Raw genomic sequence first — 17,249 nt, 5'->3', positions numbered from 1 at the left:
GCATAACAGAGCTGTTTGAATGGGGATCATTTCTACAATGTTGTCATCTGTACGCAAAAAGGAAATACTTTTTTGTTTTTAGTACATCATTGTTGTGTAAACATACTGTACCTTTAATAATGAACAATTTCAGACATTTTTGAAAACCCATGTGAGCAATTAGATAAAAAAAAATAAAAAATAACCTGATTAATTTGTGAATCTGACATTTCTAGTTCTGATTCTTAAAAAACAAAAAAACAAATATGACTTGATCATTGAAATATTTTTTATAAAAAATATATATATATCATTCTCAGGATGTCATATGTTATTTTGCAATGGCAGACAAGGATATATAATGTTTCACTGGGGCACAGCAATAATTTAGGGTCTAGCGAAGTCCCTGGTTCAAAGAACCATTGTTTTATATTATAGTCTTTGAATTGCTGAAATGTTGTACCTTATACCCTTGAATATCTCCATTCTGGGCTTCTACTGGAGGTGGGTCCCATGTGACATCAAGCTGAGTAGCTGTTGAGGACTGGATAGCGACACTCTGAGGTGCAGCGGTGGGCACTGATGAGACAGAGAGAAAGAGAGAGACTATGAAACACCTAGACAATTTGAACTGATTTATTAGACTTTATATTGACTTACAGGACTACTGTACATTTTTTTTAGACCGTGAAATCAACTATATTGACTCAGAGCATCATCGAGGGATATTTGTACCCTTACCCGCCTCTCCCACGAACACTTCCTGTGGCGAGCTGGTGGGCCCCTCCCCTACTGCGTTATACACGCTCAGTCGGATCTCATAGCGCTTGTGCTTATTCAGATCTAAACAATGGAGAACATGTGCACACATACACACTCTATTCAATATAGCATGAGAAAACCTTAAGTGGTGCTAAATCATAATGATCCCGTTCCAATGAAGTGAGATGTTGAGAGGAAAAGTCAATGACAGTGTGGAGAGAAATGGACACAGTCAGACAAGACCAGACGTGAGAAGTGAAACAAATGAGATTGGGCTCTCGTGTAAGCAGATAACGATATGTGAGAAAGAGACATTAGTTCAGAGACTGATTTTTGCAGGATGAGGGAATGGATGAGTGGAAAGCAGTGTTGGGGAGTAACTTACAAAAAAATTAAAAATAAAATAGCTACTAATTTAGAAATTCTTCAGTAGAAGATTTTTTGTATTTAAACAGTTTTTTTTTTTTTTTTTTTTAAGAACCAGTATGAATTAATATGCAGAATAGTACAATAACTTACTGTCCAGCTCGTACTGGGTAAGTGAGGATTCGGTCAGGTTCCTCACACTGTAGGGGGCTGAAGAAGGGAGGGTGGAGGGGAGAGGATCGAGGCAGAGGATGGCAGCAAGGTAGACCAAAGAGAGAGAAATATAAAGAGAAGGTAAGACAGAGAGAGAGAGAGAAAGAGAAACAAGAGCTGGATTAGCGCTTTAGCTCATGCTAGCAGAAAGGCTGGCAGCTTTACAGACTTTGAGAGAGAGAGAGACTAACTGATGAGGAGACAATTAACACAGCCCTCATACACTCTAAAGCTCTCATTACATGCATGTTAATGAGATAAGCCACTATAGAATCTCTCATTACAGAGAAACACAAAACAGATGAGTTAGCATTTTTTTGCTGGATTAGCTTATCTCTTCATGTTCTTATAACATGTAGTCCAGTAGTAACTTGTTTTTCAGGGTTAAGGGTTATTGGCATTAGCAAAGATTAATTTATTTAACAGACATTAACAAAACGTACCATAGTAGTATAATGTTTTTCTTTTCTTTTTTTCACAAGGTTTCATGGTACTGCTACTGTACATATGTTTTATTCTTTTTAGTACATGGTAGTAATACAACAGTACATTAATATAATAGTTAAGCCATCATATCATATCATACCCATGACACGTATATGGGAAGTTGTGGCCTAATGGTTAGAGAGTTGGACTCGCAATCGAAGGGTTGTGAGTTCGAGTCCCGGGCTGGCAGAAATTGTGGCTGGGTGGGTGGGGGGAATGCATGTACAGGGCTCTCTCCACCCTCAAATGCATCGAACCCCCAACTGCTCCCCGGGCGCTGCAGCATAAATGGCTGCCCACTGCTCTGGGTGTGTGTGTTCACTGATCTCTGTGTGTGCACTTTGGGGTAAATGCAGAGCACGAATTCTGAGTATGGGTCACCATACTTGGCTGTATGTCACGTCATGACTGTACCACGAGAAAAAATGTTGGCTATAGTTGCCAGTGTAAATTTGGTAAGGGACTTGATAGACAAGCGTATGTTCTTTTTTTTTGTGTAAGCTGAAAAAAAGACTCACCTGTGAGCTCGGCCCAGTTGGCTGACGGGCTATTAACTGTACGCACTGTGAAGCTGCGTAAGCGGTCGTAACGCAGTTCTCTGTAGCGTACTCGAAAGCCAAGCAAAATACCATTGATCTCCTCTTCGGGGGGCGGCTGGATGGGTTTGAACAGATTATGTCACTATAAACACAACGCCCAACAACAGATAAACAGCAGCGTGATGAATCGGACCTCACCTTCCAGCGGACCAGCACAGATGTGGTGGTGTGCGGTGTCACAGAGAGGATTGTGGGAGCTTTGTCGGGTGCTAATGGAAAACAAACAGACAGTTTGTTCAGTTAATGACAGCGGAGCTGCAAAGACCCCGATAAGAGTGGAATAACCAAGAATTGAAACAAGTTAATAGTTAGCAGCGTTCTGGTTACACGCCAAAGGTCAAGCATGAGGTAACCCTGCAGTTTTTCCCCTTCACTGACTGTGTCCTATTTTGGCCACATCATGATTCATCTCAGGCCTCAGGAGCTTGTTCCCCGAGAGCATTTAAGCGTTTCACAGTTGCCCGTACCGTCCTGTAGAGTGGTGATTGCCTCGCTCTCCTCGCTGTACTCGCTGTCCCCAATATCATTAGTGGCTTTCACTCTGAACTGGTAGGAAGTGAAAGGCTTTAGCCTGCGAATAGGAAACAAGTTTGGTAGGATACTGTTGCCCCACCAGTTCTGTCCTCTATGACCCTCAAAGTTTAGAAAGTTTGGCAAAGGCTCAATTCAGGCTTACTTGTCTATGATGTATGAAGTTGCCTCATGGTTGACTGAAGCAGAGTGGACGGTCCAGTTGCTGTTGGGAAGCTCTCTGTACTGGACGGTGTAATATCGGATGGGCGATAGACCATCGCTGCCTGGTTCCCATGACAAAAGCACACTGCGGGCCTGGACCTCTTCCTGAGGCACAACGGGACGACTTGTGGGCTGAGGGCGCGCTGAGAGGGAGATCAGACAAGCAGCTGTAATCAAAGACATGTAGTAAAAAGCAACCAACCTTGTAAAGAGAGATGAAGCAGTACCTCTCTTCTCTGTAGTGACCACCAGTGCCTCGGCTGCTTCTCCCCATCCCTTTCGAGTCTGGGCCGTGAGGCGGAACACATAGACACTTTCTGGTTTCAGTCCAGTCGCTGTATACTGTCGCGCACTTGGGATGAGCACATCAACGGTGGCAGAGGTAATACTGGAAGAGTTTTTCCGGTAAGCAATCTGATATGCTAGATAAGATATACACAAAAACGTTACAATCAGAGGATTCTGAATTGTATCATACATGCACCATTCTGAGTGGGATTCTTACTAGCATCAAATCGGCATATAAGGCAAACACATTAACTGCAGACTGCAACCTCTAGTACCTAAAGACTCCAGCTTTATTTCATAGCCATAGTTGCTAGTGTGTTTCTTGAGGTGTAACAATTTAATTCAAGGCTGATTAACTTTCCCATTATGTTCATGTGACAAGTAATGATAGTAAAGAACTCTAAAAATAGTTTAGTGTGCACTCAACCTACCAAGGATAATGCCATTTGGCTGGGCAGGGGGTTGCCAGATGAGTCTCACTGAGGAAGTCCTGACTTCAGGGAAAAGGATTCCAACCGGAGGCCCAGGTACTGTTTAAAAAAAAAAGCAAAGTATATGTAAATGTAACTAGCGCACGCCGTAAGGAAGATTAATAACTTATGGTTCATTGTGGGTTAGACTCTCACCATCATCAAGTGTGCGCTCAAAGATGGGAGGAGAACTAGGCATGCCATCTCCTATACGGGTGAAGGCTACAACCTGGATCTCATAGAGCACATACTTCCCAAGACCAGTGAGCTGGACACTGTAAGTGGTATTTCCCTCTACCGTCCAGAAACGCAGGGCTGACTCTGCATCCTTCTCTTTGTACACCACCTGAAAGTCATCAGAGGAAAAACAGATGCTTCTCTTCACTACTACAACAATAGACTAAAGAACAGTAAATCCAGAAGGAAGCCTGTTGTCAATGTACCTTATAGCCCAGAATTAGTCCATTGCGATCGGTCTCCGGCACATCGCCCCAGCGAACCAGGACACTGCTGGAGGTGGTAGCAAAAGCTGAAACATTTGCAGGGCCACTCGAGGGGACTGATGTTTGGAGAAAACAAGTAAACATGCAATTAACAACCGTATGAGCGGCCAGAGATTCAAACAGGAACATCGTGCATTTTGTCATTCATTGTACATGTCATATGTTTACAAGATAAAGCATATGCCAATGCAGTCTGGTTACAATTCAGTACATGATGGTAAAACGTGTTGCCGACTGCGCTGCCAGCTGTTAATCAAACTGTGAATGACAGACTGTTTGACTGATGAGAAAATAACTTATCTTTAAAAAAAACTTGCATGAAACAAATAACTTTTTAATGGACTAAGCAATGGAGAGCAAATGGAGAAAAAGACCCCAGGGAATTTCACATCTTTTCTAAAGTTTCAAATGAGATCTCAACAATCTCACAAACTTAGATTTGCTAAGATACTCAAGTCTAAAATCAGCCTTTGAGCAATAAAGTGTTCCTGTGGGCAGCCATCATAATTAATTCAAAGGTCAGCAGTGTCGTGAAAGCATTCCAGAAGTTTTTTTTTTTTACAAAGTAAAAGAGAGGATGGAAAGAAAGCTCAGTAGATTTCTCACCTGACTCTCTGGTTCTCCCGTGAACTGGTTGGCTCCACGGTCCTGGTCCGATGCCATTGAACGCCTGCACTTTGACCTCATACTCTGTCCACTCTTCCAGGTCCTCAATGGTAAACTCCCTCTCCTGCCGGTCAGGAATGATATGGGACAGGACCCCAGCCTTAGAGCCTAGACGAGAGTACTGCACCCTGTAGCCCACCAGCTCGGGATTGCCATTGTATTCCCACTCTGGCAGCGGCTAGAATACAGACACACTTCAATTTAGATTAGAAAATGTAGAATATTTATCACCACACGAACAGTACTTTCCTATTAGGAATATAAAATCACAAAAGAAACCTTTCCAATAGCCCAACAGTTTCTCCCAAAACAAAGAGATGCAAATTCAAAGTTTTGTTTAAATCTCCAATTCTTTTTTTATTTCTCTCCAGAGAAAAAGTGTCAGGAATTTCACGCACATCTCTAATAGTTTCAGGAGAGATAATTGGTCTCATTCACTAACTGTGTAGATTATTTGTATTATGTAATGGGGTGGAGGTAGTATTGGTAGTGGCTCTATACTAGGCTTGTTTAGTACTACAAATGTGTTGGACTACAAATCCCATGAGTCCACATACAGGTGATCTTTTCTTTAAACATTTCTGCGTGCGTACCCACAAGAATTAATTTTTACCTTGTTCGAATGTTAATTAAGTATTTGAAATGGGTGATCATGTACCCGAGGTTAATCATTTGCATAAAACATGGCCAAACCATCTCGTTCCTGCACAACTTTACAGCTTTTCTTGATTATCATCAATCATACAATCCTGTCCATGAGCATGCGCAGCAGGAGTGATGCTAAGTGTACCATCCTCAAAACCAGTTCAAACACAATAAACACCCTTTCAGAATGTAGCAAGCTGTACATATGCATTTTTTTGCATATGTGTGGTTTCAAGTGCAAATTTAGAATACATTTTAGTATGATAGTTATTGATTAGTCATGATGTGTTCACAAATTTGAGCACATGCATGGTGAATCAGAGACCAAACGTCTCAAAACGTTATCAAACAGATTTGATAACATACCAAAGGAACTATGAATAAAACAGTATCACTTGTGCTCACTAATTCCACCTCAGGAATAACAAGGAATAAGAAACATCTGAAACATCAATATAAGTTTCTACTTAAATAAAACATGAGACTAATACATCCAATAAGTCTCCTGGGCTATGATCTAAGAAAACCAGAGCAATAAAATTTTCCTCTGGGTGGAAATGCAATCTCAGGACTACTTAACAAAATAAAACGAACACCCAATCAATTCCTTAAGCATATCGATCACATTCCGGGACACATACGTACCACCCATCTGAGCCACAGGCTGGTCTCGCTGGCTGTGCGGAGAGTGATGTTTGCGGGGGCGATGTCAGGAGGAGCCTGTAGGGTCTGGATCTTCCTAGATGGCTGGCTGGGTGGGCTTGTGCCTACTATATTCACCTGCCTCATTCGAAATCTATAATCGGATGGTAAATTAGGATGCAGCCTGCGGACAGTGTAGTATATCACAGAATTCAACAGTTCAGTGATTGGACCTGTAGTACGTGTAGGGGTTCAGGCCTTGGACCTCAAGGGATCGTGCATCAGGCTCATTGGCCAACTGATGGACCACGACCCACTCCTCGTTTTCTCCTATAACACCGATCTGAACATGCAACAAAGAGAGAGAAATCAATGATGGCTAATAAAAAAGGTGACAGCTTGAGATGAATGCTCAGCATGAATTCTGTACTACCTGAGCCTCTACCAGCCAGCGTGAGATGGATGTTTTGCCGTCATAGCCTGGTTTGAACTGCAGGGTTACTGAACGTGGGCTGATGTTGGAGATGGCAATGTTGGTAGGAGGTCCAGGCATCTCTGTAGGAACAGGAGAGGTGAAACATGCAAGATGAATGGTAGAAATGGCTTAGTGGGGAAAAAATAAAAGACTATAATCGCCATTCACTCTCAATACCTCCTGCTGAATAATAAAAAAAAAAATGCAGTAAGTCACACTATATTGAACAATATACAAAAGACTTTTACTTTCCCCCTCACGATTATCTACATCATGTTCTGTGAAAAAAAGCATTCGGAATCAAAGAGAGATGCACGTTATTTGCATGACACACGTTTCCGTTCAGTTCATTTTTGCATGCAGAAGCAGAAGCTTGCAAATTAGCATCACAGGGAACAGAAAGTGAGACAAGATAGGTTTGATTTAAAAACAGTGTGATCCATCCAGCATACCGATGGTTCCTTACAAGCATCTACAGAGCACAACGCCGAAGCATCTTTCCACGGTGTCTCGTCTCACTGTGTTTGAGTGTCTGCTTCTGTCTAAGAGATGGCTGAGGATTATGAATATTAATGCTCAAAGCCGTCATGTTCAGCGTGCCTTCATTAACTTCAGTATCAAGAGTAAGTTTAATAAGGCCACACAGTAGAACGTTAACATACTAAGGGATGTACAACATTTTTTCATTGACATCAGGGCTAAACGTAATTATTTTTCCTTCCTGTCCAAATGTAAGATTTTTAAAATGTTTTAAAAATAAGTCTCTTACGCTCAGCTAGGCTTCATTTTATTTGATGAAAAAAGACAGTAAAAACTGTAATATTATGAAATATTACTACAGTTTTTAAAAAGCTGCTTTATATTTTCATATATTTTTAAAAAATAATTTATTCCTGTGATGCAAAGCTGAATTTTCAGCAGCCATTACTTCAGTTCTGTCACATGATCCTTCAGAAAAAAATAATAAATAAAAATCTCACTAATCCTAAACTTTTGAACAGTTTATCATTTATTTAACATTTGAAGGTATATTTGTGAAATCCTTAATCTTTTCCATTTATTCTTAAAGCATTACAATTATTTTTGAGTATTATTATAATACAGTCATTATATTATAATTTTTTATTTTTAATATTTTCATATTATTGTAGTCATTATATTAATGCATTGGCATTATTTATATTGCAATAAACAGTAAACCTCAAGACATGTTGCTTGAAAATGATGACACACGTGATGGCATCACTGCAATCCTGGAGTAAGAGAAATCATGAGAAGAAACTCACCTGGCGGCACCCCAGAGGAAATGGTGGAGGACGACAGCTGACCTTGACCTTTGGAGGTCATACCGGCCACCTGAATGGTGTAGGTAGTGAGCGCGGTCAGACCGGTGACCCTGTACTCCTGTGTGATGTTGGGCAGGTAATGCGTGACGCGAGTGTTCGTTCTGTTGAATTCCTCCCAGGAAATTCGATATCCTGCGAGCACAAGACAGGAGGCGGCTCAGCAGACAGTCAGAAGATCAGAATAAATCGTCAAAGCCGGTGGTTCAGGTACCTGTGAGGAGGCCGTTCTTCTCCGGCGGGTCTTTCCAGCTGACTTTGAGAGACGTGTCCAGGATTTCTGTGAAGCTCAGGTGACCTACAGGTCCAGGAGCTGAGCATACAGACACCCACATCAAGTATTTTCAAACAGACACCAGCAGTCCTAAACAGAACATCGTCATGGGTCGAGATGGATATAGAAAAGCAAAAAAAGACACTCACTGTCTTCGTGGGTGCGAATGCGCTGTGGAGTGCTGCGAGGGCCATCTCCTGGAGTAGTGAAGCACAGTACGCAGGTGAAGTACTCCGTGAACTTCTTCAGTCCAGTGATGTAACCTACATGAACACTGTCTTGAAAATTGGGCCTCACAGTAACCAAGGTAACATCTTCCTCGTGGCCCGGTTCCCATGCCAACAGCTGAAGTAAAAAAAAACGGACAGATGTGACCACTATCGCTTAGAACAAGCCGGTGTGAATCCTGCTGCTGTCTCAGCATGACATACATTGGAAGTAATGAAAGCATTATTATAAAAGAAGAACTGCACTCTTGTTGTCAGCCTCTAGAGGGCAGTGGATGGACGCTCACCTTGTATCCCTGGTTGATTCCGTTGATGAACTGTGGGCTGGGAGCACTCCATGTGAAACGGACTGTGGTGGAGTTGACAGCCTCGGCCTGGACGTTCCCTGGGGGGACCGTGGGGACTTGAAAAGAGAATATTTGACGGAGTGAGATGGTGAGGGGAAATCTAAAAGCGGACAATGATTTCTCTTTGTGAGATCAGTTAGACATGATATACAAATTGTTATCTTGCGTTAAATAAAAAATTGAGCTAGGATGAAAAGTACTAGTTGGTGGCAAATTGGCGATTTTGGCCAGTCACACCTCACAGGTGGTATCCAACTCTTATATTATTATTATATGTCATAATTGTGACACAATCTGTCAAAATACTGTAGCTAATATAAAATTTAATATTAAATGTTTAATCATTTCCACATGAAATTATTAACTACATTTAATGACCAAAAATGTATATTTAGCTGGGACCCACATATTGTGCACAACCCTGTAGCTGCATGATTTTTCTGCATTACAATTTTTTTTCCCAAAAACATTCCTTAATATTGTGACACACAGGAAGTGACATCATTTGGGACCTTTCTTCGGCACGATGAGAAGTAAATAATATCTCTCTCTTTTTTCAGGTTTTACACAGACTGTAATGTTAATGGCATCTGTCAAGCTTAACTATTCCAAAAAAAAAAAAAGAAACAATTGTCTTTATTTTATATGAAATATTAAACAGTTTAAAACTAACTGATATTAAATTGTATATTCCATCTGTTGAAATTATGAAGCATGGTTTAATTATTCTAGCTCCAAAGTCGAACAAAGATAAATTAGTTTTAGACAATTGGAGACCAATAACTCTTTTGTAATGATTTCAAATTGCTCTCTCATGTTTTTGCGAACAGACTAAAAACGGGTATTGGTGAAATTATCAGTGAAACACAATCGTCTTTTATCAAAGGGAGAAGTATTCACAGTCATATTAGACTAGTTCTTGATATGCTTGATTATAACTATTTAATTCCTAAGATAAGTTTAATTCTATTTCTAGACTTCTTCAAGGCATTTGATACCCTTGTATACTCTTTTTTGTTTAGATCCTTAGAAGCTTTTGGTCCTATGTTTTGTACAGTAATTTCCATGTTTTATAATGATATTATTACTACTGTTTCTCTTAATGTTGGTTCATCACCCAGAATCCAAATTAAACGAGGAATTCGTCAGGGATGCCCTGTCTCACCATTAATTTTTAATCTTGCAGTCAAACTAATGTCTTTATTCATTAAAAATTTTGAAGATAATATAGGCACAGACATTCTTGGTAGAACCTTTACTATTAGACAATCTTCAGATGACACTCTTTTATTAGTTAAAAATAAAGAGGTGCTTCCATTAGTTATTGTTATTGTTAGTTACTGTCTTCTCAAAGGCATCAGGTCTGACTCTAGCGATCCATAATTGTAACTAAGACAATGTAGAGGGCATTCCAGTGAAAAAGAAGGTTAAGTATTTAAGGGTTATGATTTCTAAAAATGTTTTTAATAGAGAACACTCAACTTTTAACTCTAAAATAGAAAGTATTAAAAAAACACTTAAATATTGGTCTCGAGAACTATCTATATTGGGTACAATTCTCTTGACTAAAAAGGGAATATCCAAACTTATATATTTATCTCCAGCTTTGTATACTGCCCCAAGAGTAGTTCAATCTGTGAAAACACATTATTTATGTAAATTCCATATGGTGAAGGAGTATGAACGTGGAGGTTTGAGAGCCATTGATTCTGAATTCCTTCTTGGCACATCAGAATAAATTTGATGAAAGACTATTTAACAAAGTCACACTCAATATGGTATCATATTCCTAACCACATTTTTTACAAATACTGGCGACCTTGATTTTGTGTTGAGATGTGATCTTGACCCTTGTAAAATTTCTCTGAAGGGATCTAATTTTCATAAACAAGTACTATTTTGGAAAATGATATTTATTCATGATTTATTAGATGATAATGGCTTTTTCTGATCTTATAATGATTTCATTAATAAATACAGAGTTAGAATTACAATAAAAGGTTATAATAAGGTATACAATGCTATACCCACTGGATTGTTAAGAATAATCCAAAGCAGTTTTTCTGAACTTTTATCTAGACTTTAGTTTCTCTTCCCTCTTTTAAAATATGTGATGTTGACCTTTTAGACTATAGGTATAATAACAAACTTATTTACAACGAACTTAAACGTATCATCACTGATGATTATCAGTGTTATTGTCTGGGAGATGTTGAAACCTCAGTAAAGGACAAAGCTTTTACCAATTATATGGCATACCCAGTTGCTCCAAAGGTTAAGGAGTCTAATTCTTAAATTATGATTAGGATTTACCCAGTAAGTGACTTTATACAAAAAAGGTTTCATTTCGGGGTAGATCTTTGTGGTTTCTGTTCTTCATTTCCTAAAACACTTGATCACCTTTTCTTTTACTGTGAGGTTTTTACTAAATTTTGGTTTGATATACATAGCTGGTTGTCAGTAAAAATGGAGACATTTTCTCCTATAACCCAACAAGATGTCCTCTTTTTTAAATGTGATTTAAATACATCCTTCTCTGTTGTTGTAATGTAATTTTGTTTTGTTGATGGGTAAATCATATCCATACTTCTTATGTGAGTTTGCTAAAATGTTGCAGAGCTTCAGATGATTCAAATGCTTCAATAACTTACATTTATATTTTTCTTATTATTCTTTAATGTAAACTCTGTGTTGGTCTCAATGGAAGTGTCTTATATTGTTGGTCCCCTGTCTTAAGCAATAAAAAAAAGTTATTTTCATATTAATTATTAACTATTTTCAATGATCAAAAACTGTTATTTTTGCTGTGACCTCCGTGTTGTGCACAACCCTGTAACTAAATGTGATTTTTCTCCATTCTTCAAGAAAACTAAGTCTTCTCATTCAATTTTCTCACTTTTTACACAAATTGTAGTGTTGATGGCATTTGTTAAGCTTAACTATTTTGTTACTGTAAGAAAAAAAAGATATATAAAAACATTAAATTAAACTTTACATTTTTTTATATAAAATACTCTTAAGATCCTCACCGCCTTGCAGAGTCCATTCTGTGACTCTGGGACTGTAGACGCCCTGGCCCGCCCCGTTATAAGCAGCCACCTCAATCTCATAATTGGTCCAAATGATGAGGTCCTCCAGCAGAAGATTAGTTTGGTCTGGGTTAGTGATGTTCTTCATCTGACAGTCCACCGGTAATCCAGACAGACAGTACCTAAGCGGCATGGCGGAAACAGTATGAGACACGGGAAAAGCAGCAGCCCCGAGACTATTGAGAGTCAAAAATAGAAGTTCTCACTGAGAGGACACTATTGGCTCCAGTGGGACCTGAAGCAGACGAGGACCAGTCTACTCTAAAAGATGAAGAAGTGCTGCTGAGAGCAGCTTGATTGTATAAAGGACAGTCTCCGAGATCTCTCACCTGATGATATAGCCTTGAAGCGGCCCGTTTTGGTGGCTCTCAGGGGGAGGCTGCCACTGGATCATGATGGACTGGTTGGTTCTTCCACTGGCTATCACTGTCTGAGGAGGGGCGCTGGGGGGCTCCTCGGGTAATGATACCCTAAAAACAGGGAATTGGGAGAAAAAGCAAAAGGGATTAAAAAGAAAATGGAATGGCCATGCGATGCAGGTTTGATTCTGTTCACTCTCTCTCTATCCAATAATTTCCCTGTTTTAGTGTACCACCTAATACAGAGACAAAATGTATCATTTAAAAGAAAGACAGAGAAAGGAATTTCTGAAAAATTAATATTACTTAAGTTGAGGCCTAGATGTCTCAAACCACAGTGAAAATATGGGAATTTGTCTTTGTTTGTTTTTTTTTGTTTTTTTTTTTACCTGGAAACCTAGGTTTGTATTGTCTTTCAGACAAATCCAATCTGAGTTATATTAAACATATATAAAATATGTCCTGCCTCTTCAAGCTTTATAATGGCAGTGAATGGGTGTTAATAAAAAGTGTCCCACATGGCTCCGGGGGTGAATAAAGGCCTTCTGAAGTGAATCGATGTGTTTGTGTAAGAAAAATATCTATATTTAAAACTTTATAAAACGTAATCTCTAGCTTCTACTAACAATAGAATAGAACGCTGTTCCGGCGGATGAAATAAGACGTAGGAGCAGCGTAATGTTCGGTGAGAATATGCTAGTTCGTTCAATTCTTCATTTTGTACTTCTACTTCATAACCAGTGTTTTGTTTGTGCTCTCCGCTGATCTTCGGCATTCGTCACTTCTCACCAGACCTTATGCTATATATCCTACGTCATTCGCCAGAACGGTGTTATTGTGAACGTTTGTACGATAGTTAGTGAAAGCTAGAGATTACTGTTTATAAAATGTTTTTAAAAAATTCTTACAAAAACGCATCGATTTCTTGGAGGAGGCCTTTATTCACTCAGTGTGGGACACTTTTAAACCTCACACGTGAGTTAAAAACGGTCGCCTTCTATTTAGTTTTTCCGTTTTTCATTATTAATAATCAGAAATGTACTCACTATAAATGCTTTTATAATGAACGTGTTTGTTGATCTATACCGAGTGATGGGCGCCGCCATGTTAGTTCGCACTGAATCCGAGCTGTGGGATTTACAACACGTAAATTCATCCTCTCCTGAGCAGATTACATTTTATAGTAATCTACACAATCTGTATATGATATAAATAAAACATGTCATCAGGTTATATTTGTAATAAATTGTTGTTTCCATAGACATCAGCACGTATTTTACAAACTATAAATATATGGTTTTGCTAGTACTTATGTGTATTTAAATTTCTGAAACTTAAAATAAGCATTATATGGTTGAATACACTGAATAGTTGCGATAATATGATAAGCGCTCAGGGCGTCCGATACGGCTGCACAGATTTTGAATTTAGCCGAAGATGATTTGACGTACTGAGCTTTCTAAGCACACCGGTGTAATCGTAAGCATCAAATGGTTAATGATAAATGGATACACTTTATTGCACTTCTTTTGGACCATTGAAAAATAACACCCATTCACTGCCATTATATAGCTTGGAAGAGCCAGGACATTTTTAAATATAACTCTGATTGGATTCATCTGAAAGAAGAAAGTCATATAAACATAGCAAGTCTTAAGGGTGAGTAAATCATGTGGTAATTTTTATTTTTGGGTGGACTATCCCTTTAAGAACCTCGATGCTCCATCTCGGAAGCCTGAATTTTGAGCAGGGGCCCTCGAGATACGTGCCTCCTCTCGGCATGGAGATGATCAAAGACACCACAAGCCAAAACTGGCTAATGCCACAGAGTCAAAAAAATCCAGCAAGACTCTTCTTAAATCTATTTAACTTGACAGCTTGATATCTCCTGCGTGAGAGCTGCAGTTCTGTGGCTGAGATAAAGCAGAGTGTTTTAGGATCAAAGAAATAGGCGCGGATTCTTGAGCGGCGCAGTGCTGTTATGTCACCCTCACCTCTGCGGGTTCCTCGTCTGAACGCGCTGAGAGAAGAATATCTTCTGATCTGTGCGCGTGCGAGTCGCAAAACGAGTGGAAGTTGTTAGCTGAGAGAATAGATCTGGTTTGAGATGAGCTCAGAGTCTGTGGGAATAAACGAATGGCACTGTTTTGCATCAATGCCTAAGTTTGGGGTGCGTTTGTCAGAATCAAGGAGCTTAATAATAGCTTTTAGCACTCCAATTCATCACAATGGCAGCTGCTCGCTCAGAAAGTACATGATTTTTAAACCTGTCATCTTGGTTCAAGGGCAATCAGTTTAAATCAATGCATTAAACTCACCTATAATAGATAAAAGATGCTCATTTGTTACCAACTACTGGCGTAAAAATTTCATTTGTTCAGATTTGTTCACTGAAGTTTTTGTTGACTTCTTTCTGAAGGATCATGTGACACTACAGACTGGAGTAATGATAATTGACCTTTGAAATAGTGTTCCTGTAGCTCAATTGGTAAGAGCATTGGGTTAGCAAGCGCAAGGTTGGGGGTTTGTGTCCCAGGGAAGACATGTTAGGAAAAATTGTTGAAAAGCCTGAATGCAATTTAAGTCGCTTTGGATAAAAGTGTCTGCTAAATGCATAAATAGAAAACAAGACCTTGCACTGGTTTTGCATACGGTAATTGACACGATAAATTAGGTGTCGAGTGATGAAACCTTTACGAAGAGTTCGCTTCCACACCATTTCGACCACTACTAAGTGTGTTGGAGAACAAATGGCATTCTTATAATAGTGTGTTGCTCATTTTTGTCCTCAGGGATGTTAGCTCTTGACGGGGCATTGCATCAGCAACACGTTTTTTTCCCTAATATTTTCCCGGTCTGTTTCTTTTAAGTCTGTCGAGGACTTTGGTATCCTGGGCAGCAGATTATTGATTTGCCACAGCTGTGCATGCGCAGGATATTGCAGATGGGTAGAGAATGTTTACTTTCCACATGCTTTCAGATCTCATCCTCGATCATTGATTCCAGCTTGACTTTTCCATTTTCAATCAGCCTCCCTCCCGCTGTAAGTCAGCAAAACACGCCACACTCTCCAGCTGATCCGAAAAAACTCCAAATGTGGCTGTTCTATCAGATTACAAGAATCAAATATCTGTGAACGGCTGCTTCCTTCTTAGCAGGATCCCTTAAGACACAAGCAGACATGAATATTAATGAGAAAACATCATATTCATGCAGAAATGTTGTTTTGGCGTTTTCTCTGTATTTGGGGCATCTTTGAGTCAGGATGTCTCAGACGTCACAGACGTTCTCCTGGGATCTGAGCACATTTGAAGGTGAGCATCACTTGGCACTCTTTGTAATGCTGTAGTAGACAGAGTGGAAAGCAGTTGTACAAAAGCTGCTAAAAATCTCTCAGTGCACGGTTCCATTCCTCACAGCACTGCGGGCAGCAGGCTCCGATTCAGCTGAATAATGCACTACCTTTCTCCTCACGGGGGTCTGTAGGTCTGTGAGAAGAAAGTCTTCCCCACTTTTGCCAGGCTTTTGTGGCTATTCTTACTCACCTAGGTGTGATTGTCACAGACAAGTCTGAGCTAGTCCTCAGGACCCTCAAGGAAACGCTGTTCACTGACCGTCTGATGGAAAGCATGGACTGAAATCACTAGCTCCAATCTGATTCACTTCTGGATGTACAAGCACGGCGGTTTTCTCAGCAGTCTGTCTGTGCAATGAGGAAAACCACTAGATTTGCCAAAGTTTGTCAGTTGGTAGTCTCAGCCTCAGACGTCACGCCCACGGGACTGTTGGCTGAACGTCTGATGCATATGGTATACAAAATTGGAAGAACTTCAGGAGTTTCAAAGTCACTATCTGATTTGTTGAATTCTACAAGATTTCCGGGAGACAAGTGTGGCGCGTTCTTTAACGTTCCACCTGGCTTGCACATGCGCCTTGAATGTTTTTGCACTACTTGTGATGTCCATGAGGTGGCAGCACTTTTCCCATACATTTTTCAGAGCAATAGCAAAACCCCTGGGGCCCGTTTCAATAAGGAAGTTCAACCAACTTTGAGTTAAAACTTGAATTCTGAGTTGACTTACTCTGAGATGAGAAACTCAGGAACCTGAGTTTTCGGGTTCAGAACAGCTGAACTGTGTAACTTCATTCAACTCTGGGTAGGCTGACTCTGAGTTAAGCACATGCACCACGACTATGAAAAACCATGATCAATGGATCTTCGATATTATGATTCACCATGGCAACAGCTCCCGCCAAAAAGATGTCTGCATACTTCAGACTCAATACAAGTTTAATTCTTATCACTGGCAGAACGGTAGGTTATTGAACTAATAGGCTATTCACTTTCATGGTATCTCGCGGGCAGAAAAATAAACAAATAAAAAACAAAATGTATATATAATTTAAGTGCATTTTTATCTTTTACAAATGATCGGCCAATAGGGTAAGAAAAATATGCCAGCATCTATTTATACAGTGGAATTAACATACTTTCTTAGCGATACATCCTGTGCAAATAGCTCTAGATGCTATTTACACCTGCAAATATGTATATGTATATGTATAAATGTATTCTATGTACCATGTAAAAGTAGCAGTTATTTGCAATAGGCAAATAGTGTAAACAATAATTAGATGCTATTTATACTTTATACTGGCAGACAAAGGAGCCCGGTCTCATGAAAAAGCGCATCTATAGCACGATTTTCTGATCTATTTGGTGTTCCATTTTATGCAGAATGCATGTGATGCACATGTGTTTGATGTGCATATAATACGCA

General features: G+C 39.6%; 1 protein-coding gene across 5 annotated transcripts in view; it reads right to left on the bottom strand.

Annotated features, from left to right (window-relative positions):
- The window catches only part of LOC127953276 (protein sidekick-2-like), a 115,691-nt gene that overhangs the window by 14,527 nt on the left and 83,915 nt on the right, over positions 1 to 17,249 (bottom strand). For all 5 annotated transcript variants that reach the window (XM_052552300.1, XM_052552310.1, XM_052552320.1 and 2 more), the window contains 21 exons: positions 12,439 to 12,579; positions 12,050 to 12,231; positions 8,961 to 9,076; positions 8,596 to 8,791; positions 8,387 to 8,485; positions 8,116 to 8,307; positions 6,788 to 6,909; positions 6,588 to 6,697; positions 6,358 to 6,508; positions 5,008 to 5,245; positions 4,342 to 4,457; positions 4,055 to 4,244; positions 3,860 to 3,958; positions 3,368 to 3,562; positions 3,082 to 3,283; positions 2,873 to 2,976; positions 2,544 to 2,614; positions 2,325 to 2,460; positions 1,261 to 1,317; positions 721 to 822; positions 443 to 558 (listed from right to left, as the gene is read on the bottom strand). In XM_052552300.1, the coding sequence (XP_052408260.1) occupies positions 443 to 558; positions 721 to 822; positions 1,261 to 1,317; positions 2,325 to 2,460; positions 2,544 to 2,614; positions 2,873 to 2,976; positions 3,082 to 3,283; positions 3,368 to 3,562; positions 3,860 to 3,958; positions 4,055 to 4,244; positions 4,342 to 4,457; positions 5,008 to 5,245; positions 6,358 to 6,508; positions 6,588 to 6,697; positions 6,788 to 6,909; positions 8,116 to 8,307; positions 8,387 to 8,485; positions 8,596 to 8,791; positions 8,961 to 9,076; positions 12,050 to 12,231; positions 12,439 to 12,579 (2,935 nt within the window). The remainder of the gene's footprint in view (positions 1 to 442; positions 559 to 720; positions 823 to 1,260; positions 1,318 to 2,324; positions 2,461 to 2,543; positions 2,615 to 2,872; positions 2,977 to 3,081; positions 3,284 to 3,367; positions 3,563 to 3,859; positions 3,959 to 4,054; positions 4,245 to 4,341; positions 4,458 to 5,007; positions 5,246 to 6,357; positions 6,509 to 6,587; positions 6,698 to 6,787; positions 6,910 to 8,115; positions 8,308 to 8,386; positions 8,486 to 8,595; positions 8,792 to 8,960; positions 9,077 to 12,049; positions 12,232 to 12,438; positions 12,580 to 17,249) is intronic.

This window comes from Carassius gibelio, chromosome A3 (assembly GCF_023724105.1).
Source record: "Carassius gibelio isolate Cgi1373 ecotype wild population from Czech Republic chromosome A3, carGib1.2-hapl.c, whole genome shotgun sequence".
In the NCBI taxonomy this organism is placed as follows: Eukaryota; Metazoa; Chordata; class Actinopteri; order Cypriniformes; family Cyprinidae; genus Carassius; species Carassius gibelio.
The sequence above is the reverse complement of the archived record's forward strand: the minus strand, read 5'-3'. Positions and strand labels throughout refer to the sequence as shown.